General features: G+C 43.7%; 1 protein-coding gene across 1 annotated transcript in view; it reads left to right on the top strand.

Annotated features, from left to right (window-relative positions):
- Positions 1-18527, top strand: part of FBXO32 (F-box protein 32) — a 37697-nt gene that overhangs the window by 5857 nt on the left and 13313 nt on the right. Inside the window, exons 2-6 of the mRNA XM_005891966.3 lie at positions 1140-1252; positions 2097-2146; positions 3195-3287; positions 16716-16809; positions 17651-17835. Coding sequence (XP_005892028.1) covers positions 1140-1252; positions 2097-2146; positions 3195-3287; positions 16716-16809; positions 17651-17835 — 535 coding nt within the window. The remainder of the gene's footprint in view (positions 1-1139; positions 1253-2096; positions 2147-3194; positions 3288-16715; positions 16810-17650; positions 17836-18527) is intronic.

The raw sequence follows: 18527 nt of genomic DNA, 5'->3' as shown, positions 1-18527 counted from the left end.
GTTTTACTGGTTGACATTATAAATCTTGCTTGAAAAAAATAAAAATCCTGCCTGGCATACGCATACCCCATGGGAGTTGGGAGGTAGGGGTAAGGGGATCTTTTCATTGTATCTTCTCAATATTTCTCCTGCATTTCTTCTGCGGAAACTCTTTGGAGATTTACCTCTCAAGTCCCATTACATAATAGAACTCCATCAGCCCCCCAGAGACAGCTAAGCTTACTGAAGGAAATATGCCCCAACCCAAGGTGAAACTATACATTGTTTAGTGACCTGTGAATTGACCAGTTCTGTCTTTTCAGCCCTAACAGATGTGTGAATTGTAAATTCAGCTTGTTTCATTTAGGACTCAAGGTCTTCACCTCACAACATGATGTCTAGTGTTAGTCAAGGAATGATATGAAACCTAAACAACTAATCCTATATGCTGAACACCTCCTAGAAATACAGTCTATAAGTCAGACTTCTGTAAATGTTTTAAAGACAGGAGGGGAGCATGCTAGTTAAAAGCAGCTTGGGATGGGGAGGGAGATGGGAGGAAGGTTCAAGAGGGAGGGGACACATGTATACCTATGGCTGATTCATGTTGATTTTTGACAGAAAATAACAAAATTCTGTAAAGCAATTATCCTTCAATTAAAAAATAAGTTAATTAAAAATAAATAAATAGGTCAAACATATGGTATGTGAATCATATCTCCATAAAGCTATTTTTTTAAAAGCAGCTTGAGGTGGATGATTTTTGCAAAATGAAAATATTGTATATTATAGTGATAACAGTAGCCCTTCCTCTTCCTCCCTCCCCACCCATTCATAATTTTTGCTTAAAATAATGTTGCTGTACCCTGGGTGGCTCTTAAAGAGTGCAGAACTATGTAGCTAATACAATGGCAAACACCGTTGGGCATTCAAAACGAGTAGAAGTCCCCATCCCTGTCTTCCATAGAGATGTGACACTATTTTCTTCCTAAAAGAGGCAAGTTTGGGCCTGTGCAGACTTCTTTTGAGTGATTATTTTATTGCTTTGTTTGAGGAGCACATATGATTGAGTTTTATAACTGCAGTGAGTTATTTATAGAAACAGCTCATGTTAAAGTATAACTGTTACAGCTCATCCCCTCTGGTCTTGTTATTCCTAGTTACTGCAGCAAGGAAGTATACAATAAGGAGAATCTTTTCAACAGCCTGAACTATGACGTTGCAGCCAAGAAGAGAAAGAAGGACATGCTGAATAGCAAAACCAAAACTCAGTGTAAGCTGTTTGTTTTGAACTTAAGAAAGAAAGCTGTCTGTAGATCGTTTTGATTGGTTCTTGGGGCGGGAGCGGGGGCGGTCGGGGGCGGGAATCACACCTCACGTGTTTGGCATTGGCTTTCACATTGACTGTGTCATTGACAGAGGTTACAGGGATCTCTGCACTCAAAAACGTGGTTGTGCGTTTTAGGAGTGAGATTAATGTATTCTTTATAGTTGTGTTTATAAGTCAGTTGCTAGTTGGGGTGTTTTTTCCCAGCTTGTCACTTATATTGACAGTTTAGTTATTATTCAGTAATACGGTCAGCCCAGCAGTGTGTGCTTTCATTTGGAACTGGGTTTTGAGGCTTTGAATGTACATTTTCCCCCCCTCTTTCCTTGTATAAATACTAGTAACAGTTCTAGATGCTGGATGTATGAACAGAGAGTCTAAATTTCTGTTAATAAGCAGGAATTACAGATCTTTAGTTGATTCCATCTGTACTGCATGGCTTTCTCATGTTATCTGTTTTATTTCTACTCTTTAAGGCGTTGTTTAACTTGTAGGCTTGGCATTTAACACCAACTTGTACTTGGGTATTAGATTTTTTTTCTTTAATTTGGAGCTTTGGTATACTCGATCTGAGTATCAAAGACTTGAAATGCCTTCAACAAAGTAAATTATAACTCTGGTATTTATACACTGCAGAAATTAGGCATTTGCATCCCCTTAGACTGTCAGTAGAGTCTTTGTATTTTCTGTCAAAACTTGTTAACACTTTGGAATAAATGAAAAATAAATGCAAAATCTTGGGCATGTTGTAAATTTTAAAGCTATTGGGTTTTTTTGTTTGTCTTTTTAGATTTCCACCAAGAAAAATGGATCTATGTTCACAAAGGAAGTACTAAAGAGGTGAGCACTCATCTGTTAAGGAGAATGCTTAGTTTTATACCTGCCCTGGGAGAATATAGGACTGTCTCCTTGGGTGTGGGTGGTGGTAGCTTGCAGCCCACTGCCTAGCCAACCATCAGAGTTTGGGGCTACAGAGATAGAGGCAAAAGTCACTAGGTGGACTCCCCAGTTGTTCAGTGAGATGATGACTGTAAAAGTGCTTTATGGAGATGAATATTCCCATCTCAAATGTACTGTTATAAAGTTCCAGCCTTTCCCTCAGGACAGTGCCTCCCTTTTGTTCTAACATCAGTTTTAGACTTCAACTCAGTTCATTTTAGCCCTGGAGGTTTACTTACTAAACACAGCAGAAGTGTTTGTGCCTGCCTGGTGCGACACTGCGCAAACAAGATGCAGAAGAGAACACGATGTGGTAAGATCTAAATTTGCATGGTAGATTGATAGAATTTCTGTCACTGTCAGGGCCCTTGGAGAACTAGTTCCCTCTGTGATTTGAGGCCCTGAGAGGGAGACAGTGATATACCCGAGACCACCCAGGTACTAGGAGTAGAGCTGGGGCTGTGAGTCAGGGTTTTCCACCCTCAGTGCCTTGTGCATTCACAGGGGAAAGACCAAAACTTCCTGGCTCCTTCGTGAAGCCTTAAAAACGCTTCTGATGATCACAGTGAGAAAAGCCCTAGAGACGTGAGGCAGGGTGGCAGACAGAGCTAACACAGGCAGGGTTAATTCTCCCCCCAGAAGTATGTTCCCGTGATCAACATATATCACATATCCATCTCCCAACCATTCCTCAACAAGCAAGTGCATGCGGAGGACAAGGGCCCACGGGGTACACATCATGACTTCAGTCACTGACTAAGCAACTGTCTGCTGAACCACCCATCTTTGTGGCTCACGGGGGTGAGGGGTAGGGGTGGAGGTTCCCAGCAAGAGCTGATCATGGTGCAGGAAAGGAGCAGGTTACCTGAGACAGCCACCCAGCTGGTCGGCAGAGTCCCGGCAGATCATTCTAGAACTTGACCTCTGCACCCCCTGTTTTCATATTCAGCGCCATGGATACTGCACTCTGGGGGAAGCTTTCAACAGGCTGGACTTCTCAACTGCCATTCTGGATTCCAGAAGATTTAACTATGTTGTACGGGTAAGTCTCTGTAGATTACCCAGACTCTCAAGTTGAAGTGTCTCTTTAGCTTGTCTTGAAGTAGCCCCCACCCCCACCCCTGCATGATAAGAATAAAAGTAACTTTTTAGGACCCTGGGCATCTTGAGGAAAGCAGAAAATGGACTCCTCAACTTCCCCTTCCCCGGATGGACTTCCGTTCCATATGGATCCTGTTAAGACGTGCCTGTGATTGGCAGCCCCAGACAGGGACCGCCATAATCCCTCATGTGAGCCACAGGGCGGGCAGCATGGGCTCTGGCAGCAACATTAGCCAGAGAGAATTTAGCAGAAAACAAGTTGTAAAGCACCTTGGCTTGTTTTAAAAATTTTATACCCCTCTGGTCATTCTCACTGGCCTTCCTCCTTGCCCAATTGTAGCTGACTCTGTGTGAACTTTTAAGACATTTCTGGTGTAAGCCTCAAAGCTGGGTGTTCAGGCACGTTGGAACCTTGTTTCCCTGACTCCCTTCCACCACCCCTCCACCGCCACGTGATGACAATATTCAGTCCCAGGTTCACTGCAAGCCTGAAACTACCCACTTGGGTCAGTTGCTTCCTATTTTAAACCCTGCGTTGGGGTGAAAAAAAAAATTAATGAGCTTTAGCAAAATAGTAATGATGAAGGTAGTAAAACAAGCTAAGCCTAACCATGACCTTCAAGTTACTGATTCTTTTTAATTGCTTGGTGGCTGTTTTTCCCCCTAAGCTCCCTTGTGTGGTGTTGTCAGCGGTTCCATCCGGGAGGTAGCAGCTGTTTGGGTTTTAGGATCAGAATTAGGAGGCAGTTTACCCCTATGGGTGTTGGTCGGTCGGGTTTTTATTTTCTTTTTCCTGGGTTGTTGTGCTTCTCGGTGCCGTGTCAGTGAGTCAGATGATTGCAAAGGCTCAGCCAGAGCGATGACATTCAAGCCCCCTTGAGGCCTGGATTGTTCACCTGTCATCTGGGCAGATATAGGCCTGGCTGTCCCAACTGACCTGATTTTAAAACACACACACACACACACAAACCCAGGCCTCTTGTAGGTTAGAAGCTCTGAGCTGGGCCCATGATCAGATCTGTCTGCTCTTCAGATGAACCCTTATTCCAGACCAAAAGGGATAACAATCAGAGACCTTTCTGATGAAATGTTCATGTCACTCAGTGTGACTCTGCTGACTCTGGGAGGTCATTTTGGCCCACAACTCAGTGCAGGCTGGTTGGAGTCAGGCCCAGGAAGACCTGGAACTTGTCACTAACAAAGTGAATAGTTTCCAGTCTCCCAGATCTGATGTCTTGATCCCAAACTGATCAGCATATGGTTAATTTTTAGATGGTTCTCCTTTCTACCTGTTCTCCTTTCCCCAAGAAATAAGATAAAGCAAAGGAACAAAGGAGTTGAATTGTGGAGATCTAGTTCAAACAATTGTGTGCACTGATACCTCTTAGCCTTCCATTAACCATGTAAAGTGTAGGTACTTTTATTCTCTGTTTACATAAAGAGAGAGGTACAGAGAAGTAAAATGACCTGTCCAAGGTGACAAAGCTACATAAGCGAAGATACCCAAATCTGAAACCGGCAGTTAAAGTCCAGACTCTTTAGCTGCGACAAGGAGGAGCTCCATACAAGCAAAGGACTGAAAGTAAAGTGGCCTGCGGTCAGATCTCAGCTCCACGTCTTTCCGTTGTTTCACCCTCACGCTCCCAAGTGTCAGAAGGACTTAGAATAACCTAACTTCACAGAGTAGCTGTGAAACTCAGTAACATACATGGAAATTTTCTGCAGACCGGAATATGTTAGTCAAAGTCAGCTACTAATATTTGTTATTACCTACCTGTCAAAATTACTGTTTATAAGAGTCAACTCTAATTGATCACACAAGGCAATTTTATTTCTGGGAATTCAATTAATATTTTTGACTTTTATGACAAGATTTTATAATTGGTAAGCTTTTCCAGACTTAATTTTTAGACTAGTTGACTATTAAATCTTCTTGTGTGTTTAAAACATTATTGTTTATTCTCCCTGAAAGACCTTTTCAATTTGGTTGATAAAAAAAAAAAAATGATTTTCTACTTAAAAAAAAAATACCTGGAGAATCATGCCCTTTGCTCTCGATTAAAACTCAGCATGAAGAACTTGTGTCTAACAGTATGAGCACAATCTCCTAATCTTGAAGTTAAAGAAACTGTTGAATGCTTTCTGTTATTAGGTTCAGAAAGAGGGGGAAAATATCTATTTTGGAAAGAATAATCTTTTTTTCCTCTTCACTGTTAGAGTCCTCTGTAATTTGAGAAATGTTATTTTTATAAAGAGCTTAAACATTTTAATGATAGGCACCACATTTTGAGGGTTTTCTTCTAAGGAACTTAAGACACTTAAGTTGTTCTCAAATAGTCTTCTTATCCTTAAAGCAACTTTGCAAAGTAGCTTGCCAGTGTTTTATCCTCATCCTACTGCTTTGGCCTAATGGTTTCTTAATACTACAATGATTCCTCAGTACCAGAAGAATCAACTTTGACGCCTTCAAATTTGTTTAACCTCTTTAAAGACAAAGTACATTTTTAAAAATGAATCGTATTCATACTGGCTATCAATCTCCATAAAAGAGACAGGCAGAGGGAATGAAAAAGATGGCCACCAATCCTATCTCAGTGTTATGATTTTTATCAGATAGCATGAAAATTTTGTGGAACTTTTAGAATCAGAAATTTGATGATAAATTGGAGAGGTTTTTATATAACGTTTGTACCTTTGCTTAATTGGCTTTAGGCTACACTCACTGCCTCTACCCACTTCTCTCCATACCACCAATGGCTTAAACACAGTTTTAACTGTGGTTTTTAAAGATGATTTAAAATCTCTAAAAGCAGAAACTTACCCACTTATGAAAGGTCACTTTTTCAAAAATGGGTTTACACCATGCCTCAAGACCAACACATTTTGGAAATTCCCCTAGGGAGCCGATGAAGATTCCAGGAGATGGGCCAGTGGTGGGGTTAGAACTGTAACCAGGAAAACACAAGTGCTGACTAACCCATGCAGGGCACAGAGAGGCCAGCAAAGTAGGTCTCCAGAGGACACACAGTTGCACGTTAGAAGCACCTGTGAAACATTTTTCCCTAGGAAGCCCACCTCTAGTGCATTCGAGTTCATCAGCTGAAGCTGGTACCCTGGCATTGCTACTTAAGTTTATCCACCAGTTGATGCTAGCGTGTTTTCAAGTTTGCCAACCAGCCCAGAAACCGCTTGGGAACCCAACTTATATTTTGCATAATAAGTTTTTAAACAAGACACACTGAGGCATGAGTGCAAGAGAGGGCTTTAACACTTTAATGCCAGAATGATCTTTGGTCCTCCCAGCTCTCTCTATTGGCATGAGAATGTGGCCAAGTACTTGGTAACTCTAGATGCTGCCTTTAGACCAGGAAGAACCTTGAATAGCAATTTCCTGACCTTAATAAAGGGGATTCCCAGGTGGCAGTGGTGCTAGTGGTAAGAACCCAGCTGACAATGCAGGAGACATAAGAAATGCAGGTTCAGTCCCTGGCTCGGAAAGATCCCCTGGAGGAGGGCATGGCAACCCACTCCAGTATTCTTGCCTGGAGGATCCCATGGACAGAGGAGCCTGGCGGGCTACAGTCCATAGAGACGCACAGAGTCGGACACAACTGAAGCAACTTAGCATGCACGCACACATGACCTTAATGAATTGCCCCTTGTGTGCAACAGTTGGGGAAGGACAAACAAAAAGTTTGCAACCGCACTCTCTCCGCTCCTCTGCCATAGAGAACATCCACAACCTAAACCGATGCACATTTTTATTTTTTTCTGCATTACAGCCCTAAGTCCATTTGAATGTTTCCAGCAAGTTACTGACTTCTTACCACCCCCTAAAAATCTTTTTCCAAAAACATGTTTTAGTTTAAGTTGACCGGCGGTTTGGCAAACGAAAGGCTGAAATATGGCACGATAATGACTCAAATTTAAACCCAATGCCTTCAATTAAAGGGCGTGCTGTTGCCAAGCCCCTGATGGGTCATGATGTGTGCGGGCAGCTGGGCCCTGCACCGGGTCCCTCTGCCCAAGTGACCTTGGATTAATCTGGTGGTGCACAGCCTTCCTTTGCTTAAAGTTCGAGTCCTGCCCCCTGGGTCTTAAAACTGGTGGTGTCTTCTTCCTTCGAGACTGAGAAACCGAGATGGAGGGAAGGAGGCCAGCCCTCCCAATGGCAATAAAATCAAAGGAGCAGAGCCCTAAGCCCATTTGAAAATGAGGGCAGAAGTGGTTGGGAACTGGGAGAATCCACCCGTAGGGTATTAGCACTGAGGGTCCCGAGCTAAGCTTAAGGTGACTGCTGATTAGGGTGCTGGCGATTTTACCAAGCAGTGCTGCATCTCAGGATTCCTAGCTTTCTCAGTCATCCTAAGCATTTAGGCAAGGAGATCGTGCAATTTCTAGGTGCCCTAAGAAGTGGGGGACACTCACAGGCCTTGAGGGTATGACCACGGAATTGGATGAGTACATGCAGAAGTAGGGGGCTACCTGAAGAAGTGGGGGTGCCCACACAATGACAAAAGTAACAGAATACTTGCAGAAGTAGGGGGTACCCACCGAAGTGGGGGCGCCCCCAAAAATGGAGGAAGGCTGGAAGACCAGAATAGTGGTGTTTTTGACCACGGACAACTGACAGTGCACGTATTCTCAATTTATATATATTCATAAATTCACTTGTAAATCATACACAGACGCATACATGCGTGCTCAGTTGCTTCAGTCATGTCCAATTCTCTGCTCCCCTGTGGACTATAGCCCACCAAGCTCCTCTGTTCATGGGATTCTCCTGGCAAGAATACTGGAGTGGATTGCCATGCCTTCCTCCTGGGGATTTTCCCAACCCAGGGAGTGAACCCACGTCTCCTGCATCTCCTGCATTGCAGGTGGATTCTTTATCCGCTGAGCCACATGGGAAGCCCCATATACCTCTAAAAGGTGCTAATAATGGTACCTACTATCCTATTGCTACAAAATTAAACTGAATTTAATCCCTTGAAATGCCTTTGAACAGTGCCCAGTACATCCATTGCTGCTATAACTATTGTCATCTTTAGGGTGGTAATTAGGCATTAGAAAATATATGAAAATAGAAATTAAAGATGAAATAAAATATAGAGATTGACTTTTTTATGATTTTCCTACCTGATTTTCTTTTGCATCCCACTTTGGAGATGGAGAAACACTGGAGGTGGATTCTTGGAAGAGGTTGAACCTGAGAGTCTCCTTCCTTGAAGGAAGGCCAGGATTTGGCCAGGTGGAGAGACAGTAGAAGGCTTTGCAGAGACAAATGGCACGAGCCCCAAACTGGAGATGGGAAAAAGAGAAAAGGAGAGTCAAGGGCAGTGTGACAATGAGCCTGGTTCAATGCTAGGGTTGGGGTAAAGAGGCTGCGTAGACAGGGAGCCTGATTTCAGCAGACTCATTGTGGCAAACAGAGGTGCTCAGGTCAATACAGGAAACAGGGCATCACTCTAAGTTCAGAATTTTCTGGGATGGATAGAAGACAGAGAGGCAAGTTGCTCTCGGCTGAGAATACAATTGATTTGTATAAACTTGGCCCTCAGTTAGAGAGATGTTTCACTTGCAAATAATATTTACCCAATCTTGACATGCCTGGAGATTATTAATGTAGCCAAAATGCTCCCTCTTCCAACCTGTCAGTGTTCAGGCTCAAAGTCAGGACAAAACTTTCCAGGTTCTAATCTAGGTTGTCCATTGAATAAATAAGGGTCTTGCAAGTACACAGAGGTATTGCCTGATATAACCAAAGGTTTATTGCAGAAGACATAATTTTCCTATGGGCACCCAGCTTGGGTACTGAGCATGGGAGAAAGGGCAGGGGCTTCTCCAAGCTTCTTAAAGTTTTTTCCTACCTTTGAGAATCCTTTGGCATGTTTTCTAACTGGACATGAATGTCCTTTAAACCTCAGAGCCTACTGTCATAGGGAAAAGAGAAATTTAGGGATGAATTACATTTTTAACAATATTCTATGCAAGACAGAGTATGTTTGGGTATGCATGCTGCATAGCTAACCTCGAACCAACAAGGCAAGTAGCTGCTCTTTCTGTTTGTGCTTCTGAAGCCCCAGTTGCCTGGTATTCCTTTAAATCTCAGCTGCTTGCCTTCCTGGTAAGTGTTAATGATGTGTTTGCATTAAAAGTGATGTATCAGTCTGGGAAAAGACCCCATATGAATACCAGCCTGACAGTCCATACCATCTACTGTTGATCATGTCATTTGACCCCCCCTGAGCCCCCTTTTCTAAAGCAGGAGGGAATATGCATAAACTGTTATCCAGGGCCCCTCGAGCTATACTACTCCTTGAGTCTAAAGACAGATGTGTTAAATATATATACAGTTGAGTGCCTGCCATGTGCCAGGTGGGGTTAGTTGTTGTTGTTCAGTCACTAAGTCGTGTCCAACTTCCTGTGACCCGATGAACTATAGCACCCCAGGCTTCCCTGTCCTTCACTATCTCCATGCATTTGCTCAAACTCATGTCCATTGAGTCAGTGATGCCATCCAACCGTCTCATCCTCTGTTGCCCTCTTCTCCTTTTGCCCTCAATCCTTCCTAGCATTAAGGTCTTTTCCAATGAGTCAACTCTTCATATCAGGTGGCAAAGTTTTGGAACTTCAGTATCAGTCCTTCCAATGAATATTCAGGGTTGATTTTCTTTAGGATTGACTGGTTTGATCTCCTTGCCATCCAAGGGATGCTCAGGAGTCTTCTCCAGCAGGTTGGGGTGGGGTAGAGTGGTAAACAAAACAACCCTTTCTGTCTTGAGGTTTCTATTCCAATTAGACAGTCAGCAAGCAAGTAAACAAGATCATTTCAGACATGTACAAATGAAATGATGAAGAACAATGAAACCATAGTAAGATCTAGGAGAGTCCAGAAAGGGCTCTCTGAGCTCTCAGCAGGCAACATTGAAACCGAAACCTGAATGGAGCTTCCCATGAAGATGTGCCCGGGACAAAGCCTGAGAGGTGGGAATAAGCTAGAAGGTGGTTCGGGGAACCAGAGGCGGGCTGTGGAGCCAGAGCGGAGTCAGCTGGGGAAGGACTGGGTGCAATGAGGCTGGACAGGGAGTGAAGACCAGGTCAGGGAGGACCTAGCTAGTCATGGTCAGGAGGCTAGTTTTTTTTCTAAGGGCCAAGGGAAGGCATTTGAGGGTTTCGAGCAGAGAAGTGACTCAAGCAAATTTATTTTTAAAAGTCTGAATGCTAAAAAAAAAAGTCTGAATGCTGTGATGAACCAAACGGAAGAGACAATAGAAACCTACTTTTTCTGCAGGCAAAGTGAGATACGAGGGCAGTCTCTTTTCTGCCCATTCATCTTCCACACACCCCTTCAAGCTGTGGTTGGCATCCGTTCCGAGATTGGCTGTAGGATGTTGCTTGCAACTAGATTTTTCTTCTCAGTGTGTCTAAGAGTAGCATGAGTCAAAGCCGAAGGGCAGGATGTGGTTTCGGCACGCGGTGACCACCAGCCCTTCCTCCGGGAGCCCAGAACCGGTCCTGTTACTGCACAGCTAGTCACTAAGGATCCTACTGGATCCCCAGGCAGTCCCACAGTAATGATAGCCTGGAATTAGAACCCTCTTCTCACCCCCACCACGCCCCCGCCTCTCTTTAAACACAGCCACAAATTACTGGCACCTGGACTAAAATTTGCCCAGCAGAAAACAAACAGCCATTTGCAAATAGTCCGTTTTCCTCTTCTTTTTCTCTTGTGGCCAGAGGCAAAGAATCCAACTGGCTAAGTCATCTTGGTAAATAAATTGCTAGATACAGCTCTACACCCCTAGGCACACAGCTCCCTTGACACAAGTAAAATTAATCAATTCTGTCCTCCTTGCTACCAGTTTCATACAGTACTGGTTCTGGATCTGTAGAATTATACTGATGTGGAAAGACCTACGTGATTTACCTAAAGCTATTGGCTTCCCTGATAGCTCAGTTGGTAAAGAATCCACCTGCAATGCAGGAGAATCCGGTTTGATTCCTGGGTTGGGAAGATCCCCTGGAGAAGGGAAAGGCTACCCACTCCAGTATTCTTGCCTGGAGAATTCCATGGACTGTATAATCCATGGGGTCACAAAGAGTCAGACACAACTGAGCAACTTTCTCACACACACACATTGCCTCATCACGACTGAGCAACTAACACACACACAAATGTGTTGTTTCAAGAAGGACGTGGCAACCCACTCCAGTATTCTTGCCTGGAGAATCACATGGATGGAGAAGCCTGGCGGGCTACTGTCCGTGGGGTCATAAAGAGTCGAACATGACAGAGCAACTCACACACACACACACACAAACATTTTATTAACCCTTTCTGGATATTATTTCTTCCTTAATGTTACAAGCTGATTACCTATCACAGGGTAATATTGATATAAGGTTTTCAGACTCTGTTTCCTAGAACATAGCAATACATGATATTACTACTATTTTTAAAGTTTGGCCCTAGATGCAAATTTGATTAGCCTTGAGAAACTGAAGCCCTTAAACTATCAGAAAAACCTGTTCTCAGGACTTCCCTGGCAGTCCAGTGGTTAAGACTCAGCGCTTCCACTGCAAGAGGCACAGGTTCAGTCCCTGGTTGGGGAACTAAGATTCCCACATGCCACCTGGCATAGCCAAAAAGTTAAAATAAATAAATAAATAAATATGTTCTCTGTTAGACATATCTGGACCCAAGTCCTGGCTCCTCCACTTGCTACAGCTGTATGTCTTTAGATGAGTTGCATAGTTTCTCCGGGCCACAGTCCTCTTTTGACTAGTGGAGAACCCACTTCGTTGGGTTGCCATTGAAGGTGAAATAAGATCACACATGTAAAGTAGTGAGCACAGTCACTGGCATTTGGCAACCACCTGTTAGTGTTTACAAAATGAGACTTCATGGTAGATGCACCTAGGTGAGTCATAGAATGTATCAACGTTAACTTTTATCATCAGACAAGAAGCTATTAAATGTATCAGAACTATAATAAAAATGACAGAAAGGAATATGAGAATTTGAAAGAATTTAAGCATTTGGTTGACAATATATAAAGTTGAAATACAACAATTCTAAAAGTCTTTAAACCAGCTGTACTTTACCCTACTAATTCACTACGCCTTCCCTGGCAATAATTTTACCTAGTAATATTCTCTGTGCTATGATAAGAAACAAATGATAGTAATTTATTGAGTATATTTTTGGTATCAGGCATTGTTCTAAGTGCTTTATGGATGCATTTAATCTTCACAACAATTCTAAAGCAGGTACTGTTACTGTGTACATTTTAAAGCTAGGGAAATGGAGGCCGGCAGTTTGGCTCTAGAGCCCTCACTCTTGAACTCTGTGATAAATATATATATCAAATTCTATACTCTATCAGAAATTGACAGACTGTAGCCCAAGAGCTGAATCTGCCCCCCATGTCTGTTTTTATAAATAAAGTTTTATTGGAACACAGCCACACCTGTTCATATACATACTGTCCTGGGCTGCTTTTGTACTACCATTGCTGAGTTAAGTAGTTGCAATAGAGACTTTATGGCTCTCAAAGGCAAAAATACTTACTATCTAGCCCTTTACAGAAAAAGCTTTATGGAAATGATAACCCTTGATATCAACTTAAAACTTCACTAAAAGATTGGGATTTGGAAGGGAAAGAAATAATACCTTATTGTAATGATACCCTGTATTTGGTTTCTATATACTGATCTCACGTAACTCTCATTACAGCCTGTGAAGTAGGTAGTCTTTTTTTTTAAGTTGTTTATTTACTTTTGGTTGCACTGGGTCTTCATTGCTGCATACACGCTTTCTCTAGTTGCGGAAAGTGGGGCTGCTCTCTAGTTGCAGTCTGCAGGCTTCTCACTGCAGTAGCTTCCCTTGTTGCAGAGCACAGGCTCTAGGCTCCCGGGCTTCAGTAGTTGTGGCACATGGGCTTAGTTGCTCTGAGGCATGTGGGATCTTCCTGAACCAGGGATCGAACCCGTGTCCGCTACATTGGCAGGCAGATTCTTAACCGCTGGGCCACCAGGGAAGTCCCAGGTAGCCTTTTTTTTTTTTAATGTCCACTTCAGAAATGAAGAAACTGAGGTTCTGGAAAGTAAAATGACTTACATCACAGACTACACGGTAACCTCCCTGAGTCTAGGGATCATGTGTCTTAATCCATGTCACCTACCACAACATTAGAACAGAATTGACACACAGAAACACTTGCTAAGTGATTGACAGCTGCAAAGGTCACCCAGCTAGAGCGTCCGGTCTCCTCCTGTTCCAGGGTTCTCTCGTGACCCCGAGGCTGCCTGGCGGTGAAAGGAAGGACTTTCTTTTGACACAGGAATAAACAGAGGGTGGTTGACATGTTATTCTTCTGCCAATTGACTGGTTTTTGCTACTCTGTCTTGCTGCTCTTCCTTAGTCAAAGATCATCTCAGTCAGGCTAAAGGGTTTTTCTTGTTTCCCCTCAAATGCACAGTCATAGCCTTGAGAATTTTTGTGTTCTTGGGATTGGTGCAATTTTAGACAAGATTGAAGCTGACGCCCTCGTGAGATGGCAGTCACATGGAATGGGGCTTTTGGATGGATTTCAGGCAGAGTTCTGCCTACCCCACCTCCTACCCCGTGATGAGTCATGGCTCACAGCCGACTGCCCTTCCCAGAGCCACCTCAAGACTGTTGTTTTCTTTCATCTTGCTTTGTGCTGGTCATGTGAGGCTCAGGGTATTAATAGGCTGTGGTCTTGGCCTTCTGGATCTTGTTGTTGGTCAGGGAGATAAACGAAAAGTTTGGCCAGTCCTTTGTGCCATTTTTCACCCCTCTCTCGACTGTCACGTGTTGGCTGGTGACAGAGCTGAGCTGGACATGCAGAGGACATCCAGTCTGGTCACCCCCCCGGGGACATGGCCTCTGCTGATGTGTTGACTTCTTTCCTCTCCTCATGGGCATTTGGTCAGTTCCTGACATCCAACCTTGGATCCCCAGTACTGATCTTAGCAAACCATCCTTTCTTCACCATCCTCCCCAGCCCAAAGACGGCATCTCTCCCAGCATGTGTGAGAGATACCTAAGCCAGGCAGGGAAGGATTGGGGATCTTGTTGTTGTTGTTCAGTCACCAAGTCGTGTCTGACTCTTTATGACCCCATGGACTACAGCACACCAGGCCTCCCTCACCACCTCCTGGAGTTCACCCAAGTTCATGTCCGTTGAGTCAGTGATGCCATCCAACCATCTCATCCTCTGCCACCCTCCTCTCCTTTTACCTTCAGTCTTTCCCATGATCAGGGTCTTTTCCAATGAGTTGGCTCTTAGCATCAGGTGGCCCGAGCATATTTTTAACTTCGAGCAAAATTATTTTCAGGAAATTAAAAGTCTGTGCGTGGTTCAACAGGCTCCTAAGGAGCTTCATGGGGACAAAACTTTTTAAACAAATGCCTTGGAAACAGAGGTTCTTTGAACTGCCTGGGGCTTTGATCCAAAAGTTTCAATTCTTCTCTACAGCCCAATTTTTTAAATGTCACTTTGCTAGTTCCCTCAGCCTGGATTCCAGTACCCAGTACAGTGTCATATTTGGTGATTACTGACCTGAAGTGAAGTTGGGCTGGGGCCTGGCCCAGGAGATGAAACTTCTTTGAAAAGTTTCCTAGGAGCAGAGACTCAAGCTTTAACATAAAGGGGAATCTTGGTTCTCTACATCTAATTGACTGGCTGTGAGACTAGTCAGTTTTCCTTTGCCTGGTGGGGTTCCGGGTGCAGTTAATTACTTTCTGTTTATATCAACCTCTTTTGTTCAATAACTGTGAAAGCATGAAGTGTGTTAAGAAGATCCTGCTGATCCCTTTCACTCTTTGTGGTGTAGTTGGTGAAGTTTAGTCTCTTGGGCCTCATTTTGCTCATTTGTTAACTGGGTTGAACTGTATGATCACTAAGACCCCATTTCAGTCTAAATTTTCATTTTTTTCAATGACAACATTTTTGATTAAAGAAAAATCTTGCTGTATCTGTAAGAATTTTACTTTTGAGGGAAAAAGAATGATTATGCTAAGGGTGCACCAACTTAAATTATTATCTTTATTTCTTTTTGTTTAGTGATAACATGGGTGGGGGGAATGGACCATACTCCCACAATAAACCAACCAACCTCTATTTTCTACCTAATTTATGCCAAGTGCTCTGCTAATGGCTTTATGTGTGTTTCCTCATTTAACACTCACCAATCTTGAAGACTCTAGTATTACAAGTACAGATGAAGAAACTTGGGGCACTAAGAAATTCAGGAAGTTTCCCAGAGTCACAGAGCTAATAATTAGTCAAAACAAGACTTGCACATAATTTTAAGAACTACAAGGATCCTAACCTCTAGGTAGAAAGATATGTATACACTATATATTCCTGAAGGTCTCTTTTCCTGTTATTAGCTTCTTTCTTTTTTTCACTCTACAAGTTTTTATTAGAATTTTACTATATCTTATATTGTTTTTTTCATTTTATATTGGAGTATAGCCAATTACGGGGCTTCTCCAGTAGCTCAGTGGTAAAGAATCTGCTTGCAATGCAAGAGCCACAGGAGATGTGTGTTTAATCCCTAGGTCAGGATGATCCCCTGGAAAAGGGCATGACAACCCACTCCAGTATTCCTGCCTGGAGCATCCCGTCAACAGAGGAGCCTGGTGGGCTACAGTGCATAGAGTCACCAAAGAGTCAGACCCGACTGAAGCAACTTAGCACACATGCACACACATAGCCAGTTAACAATATTGTGATAGTTTCAGGGGGACAGCAAAGGGATTCAGTCATGCATTGGCATCTTTCTACAGAGAGTTAAGCGTGATGAAAGATTCTAATTAATGGACATGTTTATTGAGCACTGCATAAGCAGGAGATATCTGGATAAGAATTGTCACTTCCTTGAAAAGTGCACATCACTGCTGAACTTGAGCTTTTTGGTGCCTTGAGAGCAGTCCCAGCCCGTGGGGAGAAGTTCAAGTCCGGGTAGAACTCCCTCTGGGAGTGATTATATAGAACTCCAACATCACGGGTCATGGGAGGTTTTGTTCCCCTTGGAAAACCTCAGCTTCACTTGTTGAAGTAGGACAAGTAGAATGAATTAGCCCTGACTGATGCCAAGCTCTTTATATTTAAAAGAAAAAAAGCAATTAAATATTCAACCTGATGCCGAGGTTTTAGATTACCCCCATTTGTCTTTCACTCAGAGCATCTGCTTTTTATTGCATTGTGGCCCTGTCTGCCATTTATCTCTCCCCGTCAATCCATATCTATGTGTCACGTGACTCAAAAGTGAAGATTAGAGGAGAAAAATATCTCTGTAGTCTAAGCCTGGCAACTTCTATTTTTATCCACAGCTGTTGGAACTGATAGCGAAGTCACAGCTCACATCCCTGAGTGGCATTGCCCAGAAGAACTTCATGAACATTTTGGAAAAAGTGGTACTGAAAGGTGAGCTCTTTCCCACTCTCTCACCCCCTTTTATAGGCCTGGGGCTGGGCAGATGGATTTTCCAATGCAGTGGACATGTCACTGGATTTAAGGGAATGTGAGTGGATGGAAATGAATGACTCCAGATGCATTTCATGGGTGCCAGATTCCAGTTGAGAAAGGAGGGCCATTCGTGCGCATGACAAAGGATGGGACGATGACCATCCTGTCGTATTGGAATCATCCATTTGTCCTGCTCTCTGCCTCTCAGGCTTCTCAGTGGAGGCACACGTCCCAACCTTGGCTACCAAACCTCTAGATTCCACATTCCTAGAAAAGTGAGCAGGGTGCAAGGCAGGATAGATTCACAGACTCTCTGAGCTAGAAAAAACTGGACGTCTCTGGCTCAACTGACTCATTGTATACATGAGAGAAAGAGTGGTTTATCCACAATCACACAAAGAGGCAGCCAGACTGGATGGGAATCCAAGTTCCTGACCCCTAGACCCATGCTTCTACCACTGATCATCTGAAAGACACATCACTGCTGGGCAAGAGACACTGCTTTCAGATCAGGTGAGCCCATGGTGCTGGCGGGACCAGTGAAAAGAGAAACAGTCTTTGTGGAAAATGGAGAGAAGAGAACAAAGAGGGACCTAGATAATGGAAACTCTACCCCATACCCTCGAGTGCAGAAGCTTAGGCAAGTGTAGAATAAACACCAGTGAGAAAGAAGACCATATCCCCTGGGAGTGTACCCGGTAACACGAGCACAATAGAGCAGAAGAAAGGACCACTTGTAAAATTATGGAGTGTTCTAGTCTCATAAACTCTTCCTACTGTTTTTCTCCCCACACTCAAGTCCTTGAAGACCAGCAAAACATTAGACTAATAAGGGAGCTCCTGCAGACCCTCTACACATCCTTATGTACCCTGGTCCAAAGAGTCGGCAAGTCTGTGCTGGTGGGGAACATCAACATGTGGGTGTATCGGATGGAGACGATCCTGCACTGGCAGCAGCAGCTGAATAACATCCAAATCACCAGGGTAAGCAGGGACCCCCCCAGCTTCCTCCCAGCAGGAAAGGCCCCTCTGCAGTCAGTTCCTCTGTCGAGATGCTGGGCAGCCTCACCAGGACTTTAAACCCGCTCTGGTGATGGAAGAGCCTAGATGGCTCTGCTCGGGTACTGTATCTTGGGTGCTGAGGGTGGGCTGGGGACTTTCTGATAAAGGGAGGGTGGGAAGAACTTGGCAGAGCAGGATCAAAGCCCATGGAGGATGACAACCAATGGAAAGGTGGGAAAAACTGGAAACTTGACCTTTGGATCAGATGTTGGCTATACCACTGAAATCTTCAGTGGGATCTGGAGATTTCTGCCCGTTTCCTCTTAAAGTACAAGTTCGTTTATAGCTTTAAGATGCTGCCTGGAATACAAAGAAGCTATGACGGCGGTGGCTTGGAGAACTGATGGTACCAGCCTTTTAAAACTCTAGTTCCAGTTATTAACTGGAAGGAAAGGAAGCCTTTGAGTAAAGACTGTAAACATACAGGTGGGGAAAGAGATGGGCAAGTCTCACTCAAGGCACACAAATCAACCAAACCCCCCACATTTCCAGCTAAATTACTACCAGTAGTTTCTTCTGTCTTGTAAAACATAAGCTGGCCCCCTTGCTCTTGTCTTCTTGAGAGTGAGCAGAAGGACCAAGACACACGAAAAATGTGAGAAAGATGTTGGTGT

This window comes from Bos mutus, chromosome 14 (assembly GCF_027580195.1).
Source record: "Bos mutus isolate GX-2022 chromosome 14, NWIPB_WYAK_1.1, whole genome shotgun sequence".
NCBI lineage: Eukaryota > Metazoa > Chordata > Mammalia > Artiodactyla > Bovidae > Bos > Bos mutus.
The sequence above is the reverse complement of the archived record's forward strand: the minus strand, read 5'-3'. Positions and strand labels throughout refer to the sequence as shown.